Raw genomic sequence first — 24,248 nt, 5'->3', positions numbered from 1 at the left:
GATATACCAATCAGTGAGATCCTTAGCGGGGGTCAAAACCTGGGTATGTTGGGACAGTCTGAGAATTCATCTGAGTGGGTGATCATAATGACAGGATCAGCCCCTTTGTCGGACAAAGGTACTGATCGGGGATGCACTCTCACTGATGGAAACCAAGACTGCCAGTAGCAGATTTCAATCGTTGAAATTTGTTTTGCAAAATATATTTTATATGAGATATAAAAGTATATAAATAAATTATGGTTTCAAAATGATTGCAAAAGGTTTTAATTCCCGGGATCCATATTTGAGAGAGTGCAACACTGTGCCTTGCAGTCGAGGGAGAGGTCCTCTCTTGTCGGGCAGTGTATGATCATTATGGGCTGAGAGGTTAAATGTAAGGCCATTGAGGATGATACCTGATGGGCTAAGTTTCAGGGGGTGCACTGTCCATAACAGTGTATTCGGCCAGGCCTTGTAACAAAGGCTGGGCTGAACCCATGTGGTTGATGTGTAGATCAATGTTTGGGTCCCACGCCATACAAGGAAGCCCAATTGGGCAGCAGTTTGGAAGGTTTAATGAATACATAACCCTAAATGGGCCTTAAGCCCATTTCGAACTGGGCTAATTTGATTAGTCTTTATGGGGTGTATTCTGAGATAAGATCAGCTGATAGGATTGGGCCCACACCCTATCCACTCAGAGAGTCCATGATTTATATGAGATTTATATTTTGAAACTTCCTAATTAGATTAGGAACTAGCTGATCTAATCTGCAGATAAGATAAAGTTTATCCCTTATCTTAAAGGGACTTCTAATCCATATATGATTTGGGTTAGCAACTCCTAATGGGATTAGGAGCTGATCCCTTTAATTCTATAAAAGGAAGAGGGGGCGGCAGCCTTTAGACACACAATCACCAGCAACAGTCTTGTCTTCAGAGCTGAGATCACAGAGGAGAGAATTCTTCACCCTGCAAATTCTCTCTAGCCGCCTCCTTCCTGCGGCCGCCGCCTATTGCAGTTCGATCTCCATTGCTTGGGAGAAATCAAGATCAGATCTTGATTCCAATCTTTTGGAGAAAAGATTGGTAGGAGTTGTATTCACTAGCCGTCCAGGTGATTCTTTGGAAGAATCATGTTCTTAGGAAGGACACTGCTGATTCTGCTCCACCCTGCACTGCGCCATCTTCAGTGGGAGCAGATTTTGGTTTCTACCTTGGGCGTGAACACCTCCGTTGAGAGATATTATTTCTCTGTATCAGGTATTATCTCTCTCTCCTCCTTTTGGTTCAGATCTGGTTCAGTTTATGGTTCAAGAATGATCCTTGAAAATATGATCTTCTAAATGGGAAATTCAATTCCCAGTCGAAGGGAAAGAAAAATTTTTGAAATTCGCCCCCCTTTATTCCGCAATCTTGGGAGTCCATATGATGGATTTCCTATCCTTTCACATAGAAGGGATAAGGTACATAAGTGTCTTCCTAGGATATGCCTCCACACAGAAGGGATATTGTTGTTTTGATCAGGTTCATGGCACCCACTTTGTCTCTAGGGATGTTACAATAGTTGAGGCCTTTGTTATTTCTCCTGAGGGAGAGCATTCTGAGGAGCCATTTGCTATGTCTTCAGTTGTTCATCATCTTCTTTTGTTGCCTCTCCTTCCACTATGTCTACTTCACATGTTCCTGCTCCCCTTCCTCCCCTAGCTCATCCTCCTATATTTCCTTCCCATCCTATTGTCCAAAGGTGATATGAAAGACAAAGATTTAGGCATGGGCATGTTATTTCCACTCCTTCAATAGAGCCTCTTGCACCTCGCATTACTACTGAGGTAACAACCTAGCCTTCATTTGACCAATCTACTACCTTCCCAGACCTTGACCTTCCTATTGCCCTTCGCAAGGCAAGCGGAAGTGTACAACACATTATATCTCCAAACACCTATCCTATAGCCTTCTATCCCCTACCTATTATTCTTTTCTTGCCACTATTTCTACCTATGTGATTCCCAGGTCTATACTAGAAGCCCTGTCCAAACCTGAATGGAGGGATGCTATGATGATTAAGCTAGATGCTTTGCATAAGAACCATACCTGGGATATTGTGGACTTTCTTGAAATGAAAGAACCAGTGTTGTAAATGGGTATTCACTATTGAGTATCATTATGATGGCACTATTGAGAGGCTTAAGGCTCGATTAGTTGCTAAAGGCTACATTCAGATGTATGATATTGATTACTTGGAGACTTTTTCTCCTATGGCTAAAATGATTTCAGTTCGAGATGTCAATTCGAGTTTTGTTGTATCTAGCTGCTACTTTTAATTGGCCCCTTCACTAGTTTGATGTTAAAAATGCCTTCTTAAATGGAGACCTACATGAAGAGATTTATATGTCTTTACCTCCAAGGGTGTATGGAAAGGAAATGCAAGGGAATGTGTGTAAATTGAAAAAGTCTCTTTATGGTCTCAAACAGTCCCCTTGAGCCTAGTTTGAGAGATACAGAGCTGCCCTTATTTCTTTTGGTTATACACAGACTCAATCTGACCATACTTTGTTTGTGAAGAAAAATACCTCTTTGGTGACCTTTCTATTTGTTTATGTTGATGACATTGTGGTTACCGGTAATGATACTCAAGAAGTGATTAAACTCAAAAGATTTCTTAACACTAAATTTGAGATAAAAGATTTGGCGGATCTCAGATATTTCTTTGGAATTGGAGTTACTAGATCTAAGGATGGTATCTTCATTTCTCAGCGCAACTATGTTCTTAACCTCCTTGCAGAAATGGTAAACTTGGTGCTAAACCAACTTCCACCCCCATAGACCTAAACCGTAAGCTTTCTGCTATTTCAATGGTGAACTGTTGTCTGATAGGGGAGTGTTCCAGAGACTACTTGGGAAGTTGTTATATCTCTGCATGACTCAGCTAGATACTTCCTATGCAATGAGTGTTATTAGTCAGTTTATGCATTCTCCCAAAGATACACATTTAGCAACTATAGGAAGAGTTTTGTGCTACTTGAAAGGCGCTCCAAGGAAAAGTATTATGTTTTCCAAGCATGGACACATGAAGCCGGAAGCATACACTGATGCCGACTGGGCCGGATGTATTGATGATAGGAGATCCACCTCAGGATATTGTGATTTGGTGGCAAGGAACATTGTCTCATGGAGGAGTAAGAAATAGTTTGTAGTAGCTAGATCCTCAGCTAAAGCAGAGTACAGGGCAGTGGCACATGGAGTGTCAAAATTATTGTGGCTGAGATCACTTTTGGAAGAGTTGGGTATTGACTATGAAAAGCCAATGATACCCTACTATGACAACCAAGCAACTATCAACATTGCACATAATTCTGTTTAGCATGACAGAACTAAGCACATAGAGGTTGATAGACATTTTATATGGGAGAGAGTTGCTTCAGTGGAAGTTTGCTTGCCATTTATTGCTTCAGAAAAGCAATTGGCTGATGTTTTGACCAAAGGTGTTCCAAAAGGAAAGCTAACACCCTATATAAGCAAGTTGGGCATTGGACCTATTCACGGGCCGAGCTTCAGACCTGACTTACACTGTGTCGGGCTCGGGCTTCGGGTTGGACCCCGTTCAATTTAAAGCGAAGCTAGAGCCCATACCATGAACAGGTCTATTAGGCATGATTGATATCTATGCTCAGCTTGAGGGGGAGTGTAGAGAGACTGGGCCAAATGGGCCCTAATATTTGTTTTATGTTTAAGCAGCGTTCTATTTATTTTGTGTTAATGGGCCTTTTCTTCATGGGTATGTTAACCTCTTTTTAATTTTTTTAAGTTCTTGCTTAGCTGGCTGCCCACTTAAAGGGCAGACTTGTAATTAGCCTAGTTAATTAAGATTAATAAAAGATTAGTGAGGGAGAGATGAAACCATCAGACTCACTTCTCCTTTCTCTTATTCTTCTCTGTCTTCTTCTATTCTGCTGTAATCCTCTTTTCTCTCTCTCTTTTCTGTTTTTAATCAGTTTTTATATGACAGTTGAAGGACATATTTACATCTGATAGTTTAAATAAACTGGGGGTTTTAAGGTCTTTTTTTGTGTAGTAACAACATTAGCCCAAGAAGACTTTCAGTTGGGCTGTTTGTCTATTTATTCTTGTGCAGCTTGCTTATGTTCTTAATGAAGCAACTCTTTCTTAAAAAATACATGTTAAATAATGGAAAATGATATTTTCTTACAAGCTTCCTATAAACCTCTAGAAATGGATAAGGAATAGCTAATTCAAACCATAAAGTGAAAAGTTATCCTAATGTACAAACCTTGGAGGAAAACAAGGAGCCACATAATCGTATATATCTCCAAGTTCATCCCCAATCTAAGAGTCAAAGCATCAATAAAATGGAGTTAGAAATGAGCATGGAGAGGCTTGTAAGGACTTGTTGGAATAAAGATCTCAGTTAATTGCCTATTCATATCAACAGTAGAATAGTAAAACTATATTACTTAGAAAAATGGAAAGGAGCAACCTAGTTGTCATCAAATGAGAGATTTGACATTATAATCCAAAAATAAATACAAACAAACCAAGAACTAAATTATCCTTCCCATTCCTTTGTGAATGAAAGTCACCTTTTTCTCAAAAAAAAAAAAAGAAAAAGAGATTTGAGGGGGAAATTCAGTAGTTGTATCAAATCTCTAGCAGATTCTATCACTGACCATTACTATTTTCAGCATCTAAAATCCAGATGATATGCTTGTCATTTGAAGCACATTTCCACCTCTAAGACAGCTATATGCAGTAATGGCTAATCCAAATCCAACAACAGCATCTTACATTGTTCTCCCAGTTTATGACCTTTCTTATTCAGAATCAAGTAAATTTTTAAAACAACTGAGCAATAACTCGGAAGAATACCCTTTGGGAGATTAGAGATTCTCACAGAAATCAAGTGATTAAGCAGGAGAAAGTGTGGAAAAATCTTATAGAAGGAGTTTGGACCTCAAATGAGGACCAAGGAAAGAGAGAAACCTGTCATTATTAGGCAAGTATTCGTTCTGACATTTTATGAACTTATGGCTTACAACGATTCAGAGCATTTATGATTCTACAAAAAAAAAATCTTCCCCGGAAAGAAAGTTTGACAAAAAAAAATACTAAGAATTTTTGGGTAGCAACTGTGCTTACCATTCGAGCTTCCTCCAAAGCAGCTTTTAGGTCCTCAAAAACAAGCTGTATGGATGAAGCACAATTAGAAAAAAAAAAGGCAATGCCAAACTAGGAGACCAAAATATTTTTCCAATCAATAACACATTGCAGATTAAATGTGAACAAAAGGAGAAAAAAAAAAACCTCTGTCAACAACTTGTTAAATCGTTCTTCAACTGCTTTCCCAATGTGCTCATAGCATTTATCCTTGTAACCTTTCCCCTGAATTTTCGATTTATGTTGTGTCAAGCTTTTAGAAGAAGCCATCTGCCTTGTTGATTTTCTGCAGAAAATAGAGTAACTATCACCAAAACAAAATTGGAGAAGCTCCAGACACTATAACATTCAGTATAAATATGTTAAGGATATCATCTCCAAGAAATTACTTGTCAGATCTACGAGGATTTGCAATTGCTGCCATGTCATCTTCCCCTTCGGCCTCAGCTGCTTCCTCAGCAACCTGTTGATCAATGATCTCTTGCATTTCAACTACCCTGGAATAAGGAATTTGGAAGACCAGATTGAAAACAAGGCAAACAGAATCAAACTCCTCTGTAAAAATTAAAGCTATCCAAACAAATGCCTCATATTAACCAAAATAAGTATGAAAGAAGTACTTTCGGATTTATAAGAATCCAAGCAACATTTTAGGTCTTAGACTTGTACAGAAGTACTTCCCAACATATGTACAGAAGTTTGTTTTTCCAATGGATTTTTATGTTCAACATGCTATTTCTCAATAAACACAAGCAACATTTTAGGTCTTAGACTTGCTATATTGAAAATAGGAGCGATCTGTCATCATGGACCATGCCAGACCGGGCTGGGCTTAGAACCTATGACAAGGGGCTACAGCCTGGGCCCAGGCCTGAAATATAGTCTTGGGCTCAAGTCTATGCGGGTCCAAGCTGCGCTTTGGGCCTACATCACTAAATACAATATATTTAATATATATAATAATTTATATTAATGTATAAAATATATATTATAATTTACATAAATATAAAATAATAGTATATATAATATTTTGTGTCAGTTTATAATATTTATATATTATATATCACGTATTATAAAATAATATATGTAACATATAAATACATTGTAGATTTGTAGAACGGACCAGGCCTGGGTGGGGCCTAAAGTGTTGGGCCTAGGCCGGGCCCAGAAATTTTCAGGCCAGGCTAGGTTTGTCAGCCAATCTAGAAATAATCACCCCTAATAGGAAAATTACGTGAACGAGAGATGGCTTTTGTGGAAGAATTTGGAGGACCTTTTATTCAAAGAGGAAATAAGTTGGAAGCAAAAATCAAGAAGTGGATCAAGGAGGGAGATAGGAATACTATATTCTTTCATGTGTTGGCAAGTGGGAGGATAAGAAGAACTTTGTGTCAAAATTGGAGGTGAATGGGGTGAGTGTCTACCAACAGAGTGAGATTGCTCAAGCCTTTGTGGAACACTTCAAATCAATTTTTAAAAATCCTTTCAATGATAGAAATTGGATTGATGGGTTGGAGTGGCCTAAGTTATCAAAGGAGTCTAAGAGTTGGCTAGAAAGAAGATTTCATAGAGAAGAAATAATGAAAGCAATCTTTTCTATGGATAGAGCTAAAGCCCCCGGCCTTGATGGTTTTACTATGGCCTTCAACCAAGACTGGTGGGAGAAATTAAAAGATGATATCCAAAAGGTCTTTGATGAATGTTTGGAAAGGGGTGTGATTAATTTAGGTCTAAATTCAACCTTCATTGCTTTGATCCCGAAGAAAGCTAAGGCCTTGCATCTCAAAGATTCCAGACCAATTAGCATGGTTAATAGCCTTTATAAAATCATTGCTAAGGTGCTTTTTCAAAGGATTAGGGTTGTACTCCCAATTGATTTAAAAGGCGTGCCTAGGCACACTGGTGAGGTGCATTTTAAGGTATGCACCTCGCCTAGGCCCTAGGCACAGCCCTTTCAAAAGGCACACACCTGGTGCCTCAACCAGTTTCGTTCGCTTCCCTTGCTCATCGAAGCTTCAAGAACCCCCTATTTGCTAATGTTGTTCATTCATTCATCCTAATAAAATATCTTCTCAAAAGGCAATTAAAATACAAAATCGTTATTTTTTGTGTGAGAACTAAGAATTTAAGACCCTAACATAGATTTGTTTGGGTTTGCCTTGAGGGGCGTGGCAAAAAGGCAACATGTAGAATCAGGAATTTAATATCTTTTACATCACAATAGGTACTTGAAGTAATGCAATTGAGAAAAAAAGAGATTGTGGGTTTTACATTCTTGAAAATGTTTTATATGTTTGATTTTATTTTGAAATTTTCATTTGAATATGATTTACATGTAATATTTATGAATTTTAATTTTAGATAATAGGTTTTTTAAAACATTTATTTTAAATTTTTAGTTGATATTTTTTATTAATAGTACGATTAAAATTTTTTGCAATTTTTTTATTTTTTGACTTTTTTTCATTTTTTAGCGTTTTTTGTATTTTTGCACCTTGCTTCAAAAAGGTGTGCACCTCGCCTTGCACCTTGCGCCTTGCACTTTTAAAACACTAGTACTCCCTTTCATAGTCTTAGGGGGCTTTTGTTAAGGACACGCCAATAACTGATCAAATTCTAATTGCTAATGAAAGTGTGGAGAATATGAAGGGAACTAGAAAGAAAGGGTTTGTCTATAAGTTCCATTTGGAAAAGGCAAATGATTTAGTTGATTGGATTTCTTAATGGATGTCATAGAAAGTTTTGGATTTGGTGACAAATGGTGCAGATGGATAATGGAGTGTGTTAAGACTAGTCATTACTCAATACCGATAAATGAGACAATGATATATCATTTCCTAGCCCTTTGAGGAATTAGACAAGGGGACCCATAGACTCATAGATAGGGCAGATTCTAGAAGTTTAATAAAGGGTTGGAGGGTGGGGAGAGAAGAAGTACCATTTATTCACCTACAGTTTGTTGATGATACTATGCTATTTTGTGAAAAGGGTGAGCTTAGTTGGGTGAGAAACTTAAGGGCTATGGTGCAAATCTTTGAAAAAATGTCTAATCTAAAAATTAATTCTGGGTTGTCTTTTTTATGAGTGGCCTATGACTTACTTGGGTACCTTTGGGGGATAATCCGAGGATTAGTAATTTTTGGAATCTTGTGATTGAACCTTTCACCAAGAGAGTGGCCTCATGGAAGTGCAATTACTTGTCCCTATGAGGATCACATTAATCAAATCTACAATAGCCAACTTACTTGTGTATTATTTGTCAGATTTTAGGATTTGGGCTGGGGTAAGTAGAAAATTGGAGAAGTTGATGAGAAATTTTTATGGGAGAAAGGGGAAGAGAAGATGGATCATAAAGTAAATTGGGAAGTTGTTTGTAGATAATAAGAAGTATGGAGGGTTAGGTCTTGGTAATATCCAAGATAGGAACATTGCATTGTTAGGCAATGGTTATGGAGATTGCCCTTGGATAGACATAAGTTGTGGATGAAGGTGATAATTAGTATTCATGGGCTTGTAGCCAGTGTTTTAAAAGGCATGGGAGGCATATGCCTGGAGGCGTGCCTCTAGGCAAGGCACCCCCAAAATGCTCTGAGGTGCATGCCAAATGCATTGACACCTCTGAGGCATACTCCTCAGGTGCAAGAGGCATGCGCCTCATGTGCCTCACACACACCTCATAAAAAGACAAAAAAAAGAGGGGGAAGGGAAAGAAAAAGAAAGAAACAGAAAAGAAATAAAAGAAAAGGGAAGGGAAGGGAAGGAGAGAGAAGGGGAAAGAAAGTAGATCAAGGACTTTGCCCCCAAACCCCTTTTCCAACGAAGCCCAATTTGTTTTTTTAGACCCCCCCCCCTTTCAGCTAGTGTTATGCATCTTCATTTTGCTTAATATAAAGCTTTTTATTAAAAACAAAGAAAAATGAGATCCCCCTTCTACTTGTTCCTCCTCCCCCTCCTCTTAAGGAGCCATAGGCTTGTGCTGCCTTGTGTTTGGGAAGCTTACACCTCTTACATTCTGAACTACACCTCACGCCTCTAGGTAGTGGAATGCCTCACATCACACCTTTGCGTTTTAAAATTTTGCTTGCAACTAATGGCTAGGATTCTGGAACTTCAGCTACTAGTGCTACAAGAGCTTCTCCTTGGAAGTCTATTTGTGACATTCTACCTCTCTTCTTACCACATATCAGGTATAGTCCCAGTTCGGGAACTTGTGTTAAATTCCGGAACCATGTTTAGGCAAGCAACCAACCACTAAAGAGTAAAGACACCTCACCTCTCTTTATGCCATCTCCAACCGAAGGGAGGAGCCTATTTCCTGTTTTATGGTGCCATCTAATTCAAATTTTGAGTACGACTGGGATTTGGGGTTCGGAAGAGGGCTACGTGAGTATGGAATAAGCAATGTCAGGAATCCAATACAATGCCTGGAACTGGAAGGGGTGTTTTTTGGAAGATGGAAAAAGGGTTAGGAGGATTTGGACCTTGTCACCCTCTGGTACCTTAACATGTGCATCCTTTTTCCCATCCCTCATTCAGCCCAGTGACAATAAGGGTTTTCTTTTCCAATTAAGGAGATTTGGAGTAAACCTGCTCTGCATAGGGTGGAATGGTGGATGGTCTGTGCTAGGAATTGTATCTGGAAAGAATTAATACTTGTGGTCTATTACAAAGAAAAAGACCTAATTGGTGCCTTTCCCCCATTAGTGCTCCCTCTGCAAAGTTAATGGTGGAACCCTCTGCCTAATGTACAAAGCCTGCCCGCTCCTACTTTCATAAGCTGGACAAAGAAGAGGGCAAGAATGTTTTGGAGGTAAACATGGGCAGCAGTCTATTGGACAATCTGGGAAGAGACGAACCACAGAATCTTTCTTGAAAGAGAAAGAAATAGAGAAGCTACCGTTGAAGCCATCACCATTGAGATGGTCCATTGGATGAAATCATCAGATCTTTTCAAAGATATTTCTGGGGGTGAATTGATGAGGAATTGAAGTGAAGCAGTTGTTTCTTCCCCTTTTAAGGTGGTTAGGCCTTTTTCGATCCCAACCTCCTAGAGGATTGATAAAACTCAACTTTGATGGCAGCAATATAGGCAATCCGGGCCCATCTGGCATTGAAGTAGTCTTTAGGAATGAGGAGGGAAATGTCATTGTAATCTACTCAGGCCCAATTGGAATAGGGAATTCCTTGAGGACCAAAATTATGGTTGTCGTGCAAAAAATTCAAAAGGCAAGGATCTGAAATCAGAATGTTATTAATTGGAGGTGATTCAAACTTTGTAATAAGCTGGATCCAAAAGGAAGAGGAGGCTAGATGGTGGTACTACATCTATGAGAAAAGAAAAGCCATGAAATTGTTACAAGGGATAGATGTGACCTTTAATTGGATCAAAAGAGACTAATGCTTTTGCTGAACACTTACCAAACCAAGGGGTGGTGTCAAGACTGCTGGAACAGACCAACAGAAGGCAGTTAATCGGTTTTACAAGAGGAGGCCACGTCAGCACAACTAACCATCCACTTGTAACAACTGTAACGGAAAGACGATCAGATTGTAAAACTATAGTAGAGCAGAAAAGGAATAGGACATTGATTCTTTCAGCATTAAACTCTCTCTCTCTCTCTCTCTCTCTCTTCTTCCAAGAATTCAGGAGGTTGGCCCCTCGAAGAGCTCTGAGTTTGGCAGGTTCCTAACAAGTTGGTATCAGAGCCAGCATGACCAACACAAGAAACACGTCAGTGGACACCCGAGTGGATCAGATGGAGGTAGAGATCTATCGAATGTCTTCAGATCTCAAAGAAATGAAGGCAGGCTTCATTGCTCTCCTCCTTCGACTGGAGCAGGGGGCAACGAACATTGACAGAGGAAGCCAAGAAGAGCGCAACAATGAAAGCAGCCGCAGAACAGGGGCAGCAACAAGAACAGCCAAAATCGACTTCCCCATCTTCTCAGGTGGCGACCCAACTCCGTGGATTCTCAGAGCCGAAAGGTATTTCCATTACCATAAAACACCGGGGCAAGATAGAGTAGCTCTGGCTTCTGCACATCTTGAAGGGGAAGCTATCCTCTGGTTTCAATGGTACCGAAGGGGGCACCCTCGTCAAACCTGGGTAGACTTCACGGACACCATGACTGTCCGTTTTGGATCATCTGGGTTCGAAGACAAACACACTTATCTTCCAAGAGCCACAAAGAGCCTCATAAAAGTAAAAAAAAGAAGAAAAAAATACGACACTAAAGTTACAGCGTAGCCCGAAACAGTGAATCCCTTTCTACCCCTTGTTTAGCTAAATCATTAGCTAGGGAATTAGCCGATCTTTTAACCCAGCATGTCTTAACTTCCATCTCCCGCACCAGCCACATGAATTTCCTCCTCTCATTGTTGTACTTCCATAAACCATTTTGATCTTTAGTCAGCCACCCTATCACCACCTCTGAATCCCCTTCAATTATGAGTTTCTTGATGTTCAACTCCTCAGCTTTCCGAACTCCTTCCATAACTACAAAGATCTCAGCTCTAAGGGAGTCACCCACTCCAATTGGGCCTAAGAGCATGGCAGAGATGACCCCATTTTCGTCCCTAAAACCACCTCCAATCCCCGATTGCCCCAGATTTCCCCAACTGCATCCATCAAAGTTTAATTTCAAGAATCCACTAGGTATGGGCGTCCAAGCCACATTCATTACTGCCTTGGTCTGTGTGCAATTTGCAATTTCACCCCACTTCCTCAACATGTCATCCACAGTGTAATCTATGAATAGTTCCAAATATTTCATCCACTGTACCGCCCTAATATGTATGATAGCCCTCGGATCTGCTGCTCCTCTTTGGGTTTCTGAAAATATCCTAGAGTTTCTTTCCACCCACAATGTCCAACATACTGCAGTCCTTAGTCCTCTCTACATTATCCTTCCTCGTTTTATCCGCCACCTGAAAAAGGTAGGGGAGAAAAGGCCCTACAAGTCTAATGGGGGATTCCAACTGCATCCAAATAAGGAGGAAGCTCAATCCCAAATTGACCTTGCAAAGTGGCAAGACACCAGTAGGTGAAAACCAGTCTCCCCATCCGCTTTAGATAGAACACACCACTGAGGTGACAAGCAAGTATTGGGTCTCTTCTTTTGGAGTGGATCACCAGTGTTGATTCTTTCCAAACAGGCTTCCCAACAAAAACTACCAACCCTAGGAGGTATTGCTCTGCACCAAACCTCACCAACAGGGAAAGGGGGGAAGGTAGGACCGGTGGACTGACTTAAGACTTTGAAGAACGAAGCACAAGAGAAGATGCCATTGGGGGTAGGTGTCCAAATTCTAGAATTCGCCCTAGTGGGGTCTAAGACAACGTTATCAAGAAGTGCAATAAGGCTCAAAATACTGTCGAGGTCTGAGTCCCTCAAATCCCTTCTTAGACCCAAGTTGCACCCAATCCCAGAAGTGGAAGAGGACGGGGTGATGAAAGACGAGATCGGCTCATTTTTCAAATCAGAAAGAGCATACAAAGAAGGAAATTGATCCTTTAAAGGGGCACTCCCCACCCAGGTTTGTTCCCAAAATTTTATGGAGTTACCAGAATTCAAGTCATACCTGATATTAGGGAAGAAAACTGGTAGCAAGTCATGAATGGGTTTCCAAGGAGAATTGTTTGTGGTCCTAGCTCTGATTCCAGCGTCCCATCCATTATGCTCCAGCCCATGTATACTTGCCACTATTCTAGCCCATAGCTTCTCCTTCTCCATAGGAAACCTCCACAACCACTTCCCCAACAGAGTCATATTCCTTCTCCTGTTACTCCCAAGCCCTACGCCACCACAAGACTTACTCCTACATATTATCTCCTAGCTAACTTTGTGATCCCTCTTCTTCTCTCATGGCTCCCACAAGAAATCTCTCGTAAGCTTCTCTAATCTATTAGCAACCTTCACTGGGATTTTAAACACCGATAGGAAAAAGATGGTTAAGTTAACAAGCGTGGCCTTAATTAGTGTAATTCTCCCATCGAGAGAGAGGTAGTTCTTTTTCCAGGATACCAGTCTTTTTTCAAACCTTTCCACCGCTGGGTTCCAAAAGCTCTCTCTCATGGGATTATCACCTAATGGCAACCCTAAGTAGTTCAAATGCCACCCCGAACCTTCACACCCCAACACTTCAGCACTCTCCCTGAGCTCTGCCTCCTCCAAGTTCACCCCCACTATACAACTTTTCCCAAGGTTAACCTTCAAGTTAGACATTTTCTCAAACAGTTGTATTACCAACTTCAAGTTCCTGATAAAGCTCACATTACCGCCTTCACAAAATAGAATCGTGTCATCAGCAAACTGTAAGTGAGTGAGGAGGGTATCCACCCTCCCAACTCTCCAGCCTCTAATGAGCCCCCTAGAATCTGCTCTATGAATCAGTTTCCCCAAAACCTCCGCAATTAGAATGAACAAGAAATGGGACAGGGGGTCTCCTTATCTTATACCCCTACTGGCTGGAAAGAAATCTACCACTGTCCCATTCACTAGCACTAAATAATGACAACTCCTGACACAACCCATGATCCACTTGCACCATCTAGCCCCAAACCCAAGTTTAGTCAAAACTCTCCTCAAGAAACCCCAGTCCACCAAGTCATAAGCCTTTTCCAAGTCCAACTTACAAACCACTCCCTTCTTCTTATCCCTCTTAAAGTTCTCCTCACTCTCATTAGCAATTAAAATCTGCTCAGTAATTTGTCTTCCACTCAGAAAGGCTCCTTGATAGTGTGCAATGACATCGGGCAATACCTTCTTCATCCTCAAAGACAACACTTTTGCAATGATCTTATACAAGCTAATAACCACGCTAATTGGCCTAAAATCCTTCGAGTGGAATGCATCTTTCTTTTTTGGAATTAAGGCTATAAATGTAGAGTTCACACCCGGATTGACAATTCCTCTCCTGAAAAACTCCTCAAACTACCGCAAGAGATCATCTTTCAAGATATCCCAACAGTCCTGATAAAAATCCATTGTGAACCCATCCGGCCCTAGAGCTTTTGTTCTATCCATAGAAAGCACAACCTCCTTGACCTCTTCTAGAGTAAAGTTTCTTTCCAACCTTCTCCTGTTCTCCACCCCTACATCTGGCTAGTCCAAACCTTCTACCCACACCCTTCTACTCACAGGCCTTCTTAGAATAGATTTGAAGTGCTCCACACAGGCCCTGGCAATCTCCTCTTGTTGTACTAACTCGACTCCATCTACTACCAATTTGCAGATAAAGTTCTTCCTTCTCCTACCATCTGCTAGAGAATGGAAATACCTAGTGTTTCTGTCTCCCTCTTGCAACCACTTAAACTGAGATTTTTGCCTCCAGCTAATTTCCTCCTTGTGCAGATAATCCTCTAGCTGTCTTCTCAAATCTTTCTTGAAATCATTGTCTTCCTCTCCAAATTCTCCCCTTTCTTCTTTAGAGTCAAGGCTTTCAATCTTATCCATCATATCTCCCTTTCTTCTATCCTCCCAAACTCCATCAAGTTCCACTCCTTGATTCTTGCTTTCAAGAATTGTAGTTTCTTATGAAATCTCATCCCCTCCCATTCCACCAGTGGGTTACAATCATGCCACCACTCCCTCACGTTGTGAGTAAACGCTGGATGAAGTAACCACATTTTCAAATCTAAAGGGGGTAGGACCTCACACCTTCTTTCCTCCTTACATAATACTATGGGCCAGTGATCTGAGGTCACCCTTGGGAGAGCTCTAGAAGCCAAGGTTGCCCAATATTCTTCTCAATCCAAAGAGAACAGGAATCTATCCAATTTAGAGCAAATGGGTCTAGATTGGAGATTTGACCATGTAAATGTCTTATGGGCTAGGGGAATATCTTTAAGCTCAAAGGCATCCACAAAACTGTTAAACTTCCTCATGCTTTTTGTCACCCTCTGGTTAACCTTATTGGACACCTCCGAGAATCTGATCACATTGAAATCCCCACCCATGCAACAAGGCCCATCCCACAACCCTCTAACATCAGCCAATTCCTTCATAACTCCTCTGTCTCTCTCTCTGCAGTCATTCGGTCCGTAAACATTTGTGAGCACCCATGTATAGTCATCCTCTTGCTACTTAAACTTCATAGACACCGAGTACTTTCCGATCAACTCCTCCAGGCCTTCCACCACACCCTTCTTCCACATTGTTACAATCCCCCCGAAAGCACCCCACGAGAGAGCAGCCACCCAGCTAATTCCCCTAGCTTTCCATACACTCCTTGCCCATTTATCATTAAACTCCATTCTCTTAAACTCTTGTAGCACCACAATGTCTAGGTCACACCGTCTTATTACCTCTTTTATTGTCGCCCTCTTCCTTGCACTCCCAATTCCCCTCACATTCCAACTAAGAATCTTCATTCCTCTTCTTTTTAAACCCCTTGCCACCTACCACTACTTTCCCCTTACCTTCTGTCTCCCTTGACCCCGAGCCTCTTGTCTCCTAGCTTCCCTACAAATTCTGCTATCATGTCTTCTCTCACCAAGTCCACCAGCCCTACCCTTCCTACAGAATCCCCTCCATCTCTATCCACCTGCCCTTTCTTCCTCTCCTCTGGTCCCACCCCTATTCTTTCATCTCCATCGACCCTCCCTTTCCTATTACCTCCCTCCAACCCTGCTCTCTCCCCGTAGTCCTCTCCATCTCTACCCTCATTCCTTTCCCTCCTCTCCACTAACCCCTCCCCTCTTCCTGCCTCCCCTTCACTTCTCCAGATCAGCTCTCCTTCCACTTTCTTAAGCACTCTTTCAATAATTTCCCATACTTATTCACTCTTAAACCTTCCTTCCGACACCTTCCCACCTTCCTTCCTTCCGGTCTCTCCCTCCTTGGAGAGCCCACCTGCTAGCTCGGCTACATATTCATGGGCTACAGAACATGGAACAGGAACGGAATCTGGAACCAAAGACACTGGAGACACATTAGTAGCACAAACCGAAATCACTTGGTTACCTGGGACTGATGGACAAGCTGGAAAAGGACTGCTCCTTGCCTCCCTCTCTTGTTCCAAAGGTTGGTAAATAGTTATCTCCCTGAGTTGGTCGGGAAGTACTTCTGTCCTTTGATCACCCTCTCTTGTTCCAAAGGTTGGTAAATATTTATCTCCCTGAGTTGGTCGGGAAGTACTTCTGTCCTTTGGTCACCCTGGTGATCTTTCCATTCTACCCCCGGTTCACCCCTTGATGGTGTGTTCCTGCTCTGCTTCTGGTTCTCCCGGTCTGCCCCTTCTGATACTCCTTGCACACTCTGTGGTCTTGGGAATGAGTTGAACCGCTTACCATCGTCACCCTGAAATAGACTTGCAATATTCCACCCATCCATGTCACCTGTAGCGCAACTGCCTTCATCGTTTGCTCTGCCCACACTAGTACCATCAACCGAACAGTCCACTAAATCTTCATTACCTTCACTGCACTGCGCCCAGCCTTTCATCCTTCTCTTCCTTCTCTTCAGATCTTCCCCTAACATAACTTGGCTTCGGCTTCTCTGAGGAGCGTCGCAGGGGGTTAAACTCCTTTAGCCTTCGTAGGGAAACCCATTGCAGGTCGAGCTTCTTCTCTGTTTTCCGACGCTGCGCGCGTTCCCCCCCTGTCACGCGACTGGGGACGATGGTAGACCATTAACATTGTCTATCTTAGTCGTGTCCCCAGTCAAATGAGTTATTAAAGGCTCACCCGCCTTCTTAAAACACTGGAACGGGCCCGCTGACCCAAATGTGCCTTTAAACGCACCCAAAATGTTTCGAATGGGCTTTGGCTTTGGCCCATTCTTAAGCCACCGCGACCTCACGTGACTTTTAAAAGGGTCATATGCATCTGACCCCAGGCTCAGTTTAGTTTTATCCAATCTAGATCCAGTTCTTCCTTGGACCGGCTCCTTTTCCTTGTTCAAACAGGTCAAGTTGGCGCCGGTTACAACCTGTGCAAAAGACCTGCCACCCTCCAGACTGTTCACTGGTCCCACACGCATAAAACCCACCCCCTGAATGCTACCCTTTTGTTTCTCCAGCCTTTGTTTTTCCATTTTTGTGAAAGTTCTTTTCTTGTTTGAATCAACCAATCCCTTCTTGCCATGCAGTACTTCTTCTTCAACCTTCTCATCTCCCTCCCTACGAGCCTCCTTCCAGAGCACCAATTCAAAGGATGAGGCCAACCACACTGAATAGCAAAGCCCTTCAACTAGCACCTCAACCTTTCGAGGAATCTCCTCAGGTTTTACACCATTCAATAAAATGGAGGCTGAACAAAGGTCTCCCCAAAAGGCACCTCCTAACGATCCTCCACACATCAAAGCAATGGCTTCAGCAACTTCCTGCTTCCACAAGCTAAAGGGAAGGCCTAAGAGGCACACCAGCACTCCATCTTCAACAAAGAAATCTTTGGAGTTTGATCCCGGACACCATCTTGATACTGTGATGTTTCCAAGATCAGCTTGGATATTTAATGCCTCAACTTCTACTCTATTATCAAGCAGATCTAGCACAGCCTTATCCTTCTCAAAGGGTGTTAAAATAAACGTACTCTTCAGCTTTAAACTTGCTGTTAATAGATCTGCAACTTTCCTCCAGTCTAGTATATGAGCTGAAGCTTTAACTATCAGCTTACTTTCCCAATCTCCTCTCTGTATGTTTACTCCCATTCTGTATTTGCCTGCCCCAGCTGTCACTAATAGAGTCTCTTATTTTTTATTTCTCACCAGACTAGTAGAAGTGCTTAAATTCCTTTTACTGTTACTTCTCTTTTAGCACCCAAGCGTTGCAGCAGTTCACATAAGACCCCATGAACTGCCTTCCAGCCCTGACTCTTCCTTCCTTCTGGTAGGCAGACCATCTGCTTTCTTCCCTTGCCAAAAAATTCTGTCAAAGAAATGAAATAACCTTTAAGGTTTCTCTTACATTCTACAACAAACCTTCTTCCAGTTTCTGAGAGAAACTCTTTCCAACAATTTTGTTTGCCTTTGTTACTTGCACCTTTTACAAACTCCTTGAACCCTTCTATTACCCTCAACCCTTCTAACAGCACCATCCCTCTCTTTGCTTCCCTGATCTTCAAGCTCAGCTGACCATTTAATCTCAACTCCTCAAATAGCAGCTCCTTAGTTTCAATCTTCAAGGCTTTTCTCCAACGGCCTACCTCCACAAACTCTCCCACAACTCCCACAAACTCTAATCAGAAAGTATCAATACCAACATTCAGAACCATGACTAAGTTCTTGAAGAAATAAATCTAGGAGTTTCCCAACTATGGTATTACCAGGACTATACAACCTCCTAAAATCTCTAGGGAGTTGGACTACCTTACCACATGAGTAAGTCCCCCTCTTCTAAAACAAAACAAGACAAAGAAAACAACAAATGAGAAAAGGAATACCAGATGGAGTTCGAAAGGCTAGCCGTGAGAGTCCAAGGGTGGACGGAGAAGGCGTTGGTGGGAAGCTTCGTCCGTAGCCTAAAAGAAGAACTGTGACTGGAAGTGAAAGCGATGCAGCCCACTTCGGTCATCAATGCGGCAGCACTAGCCAGATTGTATGAGGACAAGTTCAGTCGAGCAAGAAAGGTGCAGCAACCATGGGGTCCAGGAGCAAGGAGCAAGAAAGGACGACAGCACCAGACAAGGAGGAAGGAGTACTAGGTCCAGGTCCACTGGTTCCTTTCAAACGGCTGACCTGGGCAGAGATGCAAGCCCGCAGAGACAAAGGTCTCTGTCACAACTACGAAGAGAAATTTGGGTCGGGCCATCGCTGCAAGAAACAACAAGCGTTTCTCCTCCAAATAGATGCCGAAGAGGAAGATGACATCACCGGTTGTGGAGAATCTAACCCAAGGTGGGAAATACAATCCAATAGCACGCCTGAAATATCCTTACAAGCCCTTACGGGACTTGCGTCCCCTCAGACAATGAGAGTTGCAGGGCTAGTCCTAGGGCGCCAAGTGTCAATCCTCATAGACAGTGGCAGCTCCCTTAACTTCATAACTCAAGTCTTGATGGATAAAATGGGACTTCCAGTTCAACCAACAACGGCCTTTACGGTTCATGTGGCCAACGGTAGCAGCCTATCTTGCAATAGCATTTGCATGGGCCTACCACTAAAGATTCAGGGTCATCAGTTTGTGGTGGACCTATATCCTCTCCATCTCAGTGGAGCGGACGTGGTGCTAGGCATTCAATGGTTAAGACAGCTAGGACCCATGGTCTATGACTGGGCCCATCTCACCATGGACTTCACATCAGGAAACTCTACAGTCCATCTACAAGGGCAAACATGCAAGGGCCCAAGGCCCATCAATCTTGCAACACTGACAAAGCAAAGAGGAGATCCAGATCAGCCCATATTCATGCACATGAACTCAAATTGGACCAGGCCATCCATAGCTAACAGCAGCCCAGATGGACCTAGAGACTTCCAAAGCCGCCTACAACAACTCCTTCAGCACTATGGCAACGTGTTCAAAGAACCCCGAGGACTGCCACCATGCCGGGAGCATGACCACCGCATCCCCCTCATGGCGGGATCAGCCCCGACCAATGTAAGACCCTACCGATACCCTTACTTTCAGAAATCTGAAATCGAGAAGCAAGTTCAAGATATGCTTAAGCAAGGGATAATACAGCCCAGTCACAGCCCATTCTCTTCACCGGTACTATTAGTCAAGAAAAAGTATGGGACGTGGCGGTTTTGTATTGATTACAGAGCCCTTAACAGCATCACCATTAAAGACCGATTCCCGATACCAGTCATTGATGAGCTGCTTGATGAACTCAGTCAAGCCACCATATTCTCAAAACTGGATTTATGAGAACTCAGTCAAGCCACCATATTCTCAAAACTGGATTTATGAGCTGGGTATCATCAAATAAGGGTACATAGGGAGGATGTTCACAAAACAGCTTTCAGGACACACGATGGCCACTACGAGTTCCGGGTCATGCCATTTGGGCTGACCAATGCTCCAGCCACATTTCAAGCATTGATGAATGACATATTCCGACCATATTTACGTAAGTTCATCCTTGTTTTCTTTGATGACATATTGGTCTACAGCCCCAATTGGGAGGAACAATTGAACCATCTATAGGTCACCCTTGCAACACTTGAGGCCCACCAGCTGTTCGCTAAGGAGTCCAAGTGCTCCTTTGGACAAAACCAAGTTCACTACTTGGGACATGTAGAAAAGAGGACTGTAGCGGCTGACCCAGATAAAATCTCCAGTACATTGGGCTGGCCGCAACCCAAATGTGTGAAAGAATTGAGGGCCTTCTTGGGACTGTCCGGGTACTACCGCCGCTTCATCAAAAACTACGGCCTAATAGCTACCCCATTGACCCAATTGCTGAAACAAGACGCTTTTAACTAGTCAAACTGGGCCCAACAAGCTTTTGAGCAATTGAAACAGGTAGTTGCGAGTCCTCCAACATTAGCACTGCCCGATTTCACAAAAGAGTTCATCATTGAGTGTGATGCCTCCGGTCAAGGCGTTGGGGCTGTTCTCATGCAAGAGGGGCGACCACTAGCCTTTTTCAGCAAGGCCTTAACATCATGAAAGTGGGCCAAATCAGTTTATGAGCGAGAATTAATAGCAATAGTCTTAGCAGTCCAACGTTGGCGATCCTACTTGATCAGTGGATGGTTCACAATTCAGACCGACCATCAAAGTCTAAAGTTCTTATTGATCCAATCAGTTCTATCCACGGAACAGCAACGTTGGATATCCAAGCTACTAGGGTACGACTACAGAATTGAATATAAAGCAGGGGCTGCTAACCAAGTGGCGGACGCCCTCTCACAGCACCCACAATCATTTCAGTTACTAGTATCTTCCCCAACTTCTCCACTCCTGGATCTACTGCAAAAAGAAGCCCAATCCCATAAGGAGTTATATCCCATAAGGAGTTACAGCAGTTGAAGGCCCAAGTATTGGCAAATCCCTCACTACTCCCCGGGTACACAATAAAGAATGATCTACTCTTCTTCAAAGGATGCCTGGAGATCCCAACAGCCTCCACTCATCTCAGGAAGCTCTTGGAATTATTCCATGCCTCACCCACGGGTGGCCACTCCGGCATCCTACGAACACAAAAGCGCATCGCCACACAATTTCATTGGAAAGGCATGTGTACATCTATCCAGAACTTCATAGCTGGGTGTGCAGTATGCCAACAAAACAAGTCAGCCACTACAACACCAGCAGGCCTCTTGCAACCACTCCCAATACCAACCCAAGTCTGGGATAATATATCAATGGATTCCATCATGGGATTGCTTGTTTCTGCCGGCAAAACAGTTATCCTTGTGGTAGTAGATAGACTGACAAAATACAGCCATTTCCTACCTCTATCGCACCCATTTACAGCAGCCACAGTTGCTGAATTATTCCTCTGAGAAATTGTGCGCCTACATGGGCTCCCCAGCTCAATTGTATCAGACAGAGACCCTATCTTTATGAGTCGTTTCTGGGCTGAGCTTTTCCACCTACATGGGGTTAAACTATTCAAGTCAACTAGCTACCACCCCCAATCTGATGGACAGACAGAAGCGGTTAACAAGAGTCTCGAAACATATCTAAGATGCTTCACGGGAGATCGACCAAGACAATGGATGAAGTGGATCCACTGGGCCGAATGGTGGTACAAAACCACTTTCCATAGCGTCGCGGGGATGACACCCTTCAGAGCTTTATATGGTCGGGACCCTCCCCCTCTACTTCCTTATGAAAAAGGAACCACCACAGTAGCGGCCGTTGAAGAACAGCTAACGCAACGAGATGAGGTGCTAAGGGAACTGAGACATCATCTCTTACAGGCACAGCAATGGATGAAGCACACCTATGATAAACACCACAAGAATGTCCAATATGAAGTAGGTTATTGGGTGTTTCTCAAATTACAACCTTTCAGGCAGATTTCAATTGCAAACCGACAGTGGAACAAACTCAGCCCACGCTATTTTGGCCTATTTAAAATCCTGGAGAGAATAGGATCAGTGGCCTATAAACTGGACCTTCCAGCAACATCCAAACTGCACCCTGTATTCCATATCTCCTTACTGAAGGAGGTGCAGAAGTCAGGAGTCATTACAAGTGCGACCCTTCCCATATTTTCAGAAGAAGGACAAGTGCAGACTGAGCCAGCCCGCATCATTGATTTCAGATGGGTGCGCAGGGGAGGCAGAGTCATACCAGAGGCATTAGTTGCTTGGTCTAACCTTCCAGAAGAGGATGCAACCTGGGAATTCTACTTAGATCTGCAATCAAATTTTCCTACATTAGACCTTGAGGGCAAGATCGCTCTAAAGGAAGGGGGGATTGTCAAGACTGCTGGAACAGACCAACAGAAGGCAGTTAATCAGTTTTACAAGAGGAGGCCACATCAGCACAACTAACCATCCACTTGTAACAACTGTAATAGAAACTGTAACAGAAAGACAATCAAGATTGTAAAACTATTAGTAGAGCAGAAAAGGAATAGGAAATTGATTCTTTCAGCATTAAATCTCTCTCTCTCTCTCTCTCTCTCTCTCTCTCTCTCTCTCTCTCTCTCTCTCTTTCCTCTCTCTTCTTCCAAGAATTCAGGAGGTTGGCCCCTCCAAGAGCCCTGAGTTAGGCAGGTTCCTAACAGGTGGGAAGGAATAGTTTATTTTGGGCTATGGTGTAATTGAATTTTCTGTTGGTTAAGGCTAAGAGAGTTTATCTTTCCCCCTTTCTTTCTTTATCCATTGTACTAAGTTTCTTCCTAATTAATGAATTTGATTCTGTTACTGATCAAAAAATAAAAAGCCTCTCCAGAAAATAAAATATATAGTGAGGTGCCTCTAAGGAGTTTGCAGATAATCTTGCCAATTATTGGGTAGGGATTGTTTCACTTTCTCTTCACAAGACATTTTATTTTAGTCCCTTCTTTTCCTTTTTATCAGATTGGTATCCTTTTGTGTACTCTGTCACTCTTGACTTTTCTTCTAATTCAGTATCTCTACTATTTACCAAACAGAATTATGCAAAGTTCCTCATTATTTCTAGCCTAAATCGGTATCATTGCCATGACTGTTGACTCATGAATTTTAAAAATATTTTGCATAGATTAACAAAATAATACACTTCAACAGAAAATTCAAACCTAAATAACTCTCCAAACAAGGAATGGTAAAATACAATATAAAACAAGCAGCAGTGGAACATTGAAGAGGTAAAATTTTTGTGCAATGGATCATACCTCATTGCTCGAACCAATGTCTGTGGGCTGCAGAAATCACAAAAACCGGCATCAGATGCTTGCAATATAATGCAAAGAAACTCATAAGAATTAAGATAAAGAAACATGAACAACATAGACATACATATCTATAAACAAGAACTGAAATAGACATGCGAATATATTTTTCCATAGTAAAATAAAAATTTATTAAAAGAAATGAGAAAGTAATGCAGAGAATATATGAAAAGGATGATGAAGTGTTTGAGTTAATTGTCATTACTCTACACAAATCAATGGAGTTTTGAACAACTTCTTCAAGGCCAAAAGAGAGCTTAGACAAGGGGATTCATTATCCACATTCTTGTTTGCCCTACTAGAAAATATACTTAGTAAACTTATCTCCAGGGAAGATAGATTCGAACTACTTGAAGGGTGGAGGGTTAGTAGAGAGGAGGTGATAGTTACTCATCTCTAGTTTGAAAATGATTTAATACTCTTCTATGAGGGTAGGGATAAGAGGGTGCAAGAAATCTCCAGCTTCTTCTGAGAGCTTTTGAGAGAATATCAAACATGAAAATCAATTTGGGGAAGGGGTTGGGAATGGGGAGAATTACTTTAGGAATTCTTCCTTGTCAAGTGGCTATGGACATTCCCACTAGACTTAAATGAACAATGACACAAAGTTATCAAAAGCATACATGGATGGGGTGGAGATTAGTAAGTTTGATTTTGTTTTGATCACTAGGTTTTCTTCGGCCTCTTCTTGGAAACCCATCTCAAGCATATTGAGTTCCTTTCTTCGGTACATTAGGTATGTTTTAGATGGGAACAAAACTAGACTCTAGGAAGACCACTAGTAGGGAGATAAAACTTTTAAAAGTCAAATACCGT

The 24,248-nt window shown here is 42.2% G+C and overlaps 1 protein-coding gene across 1 annotated transcript in view; it reads right to left on the bottom strand.

Annotated features, from left to right (window-relative positions):
- The window catches only part of SEC6, a 122,697-nt gene that overhangs the window by 58,223 nt on the left and 40,226 nt on the right, over positions 1–24,248 (bottom strand). Inside the window, exons 9-13 of the mRNA XM_088958254.1 lie at positions 23,376–23,402; positions 5,547–5,654; positions 5,305–5,443; positions 5,140–5,184; positions 4,274–4,329 (exon numbers count right to left, since the gene is read on the bottom strand). Of these exons, the coding sequence (XP_088814380.1) occupies positions 4,274–4,329; positions 5,140–5,184; positions 5,305–5,443; positions 5,547–5,654; positions 23,376–23,402 (375 nt within the window). The remainder of the gene's footprint in view (positions 1–4,273; positions 4,330–5,139; positions 5,185–5,304; positions 5,444–5,546; positions 5,655–23,375; positions 23,403–24,248) is intronic.

Source organism: Nelumbo lutea, chromosome 8 (genome assembly GCF_056320005.1).
Source record: "Nelumbo lutea isolate HS-2025 chromosome 8, American lotus-T2T, whole genome shotgun sequence".
Taxonomy (NCBI): Eukaryota; Viridiplantae; Streptophyta; class Magnoliopsida; order Proteales; family Nelumbonaceae; genus Nelumbo; species Nelumbo lutea.
The sequence above is the reverse complement of the archived record's forward strand: the minus strand, read 5'-3'. Positions and strand labels throughout refer to the sequence as shown.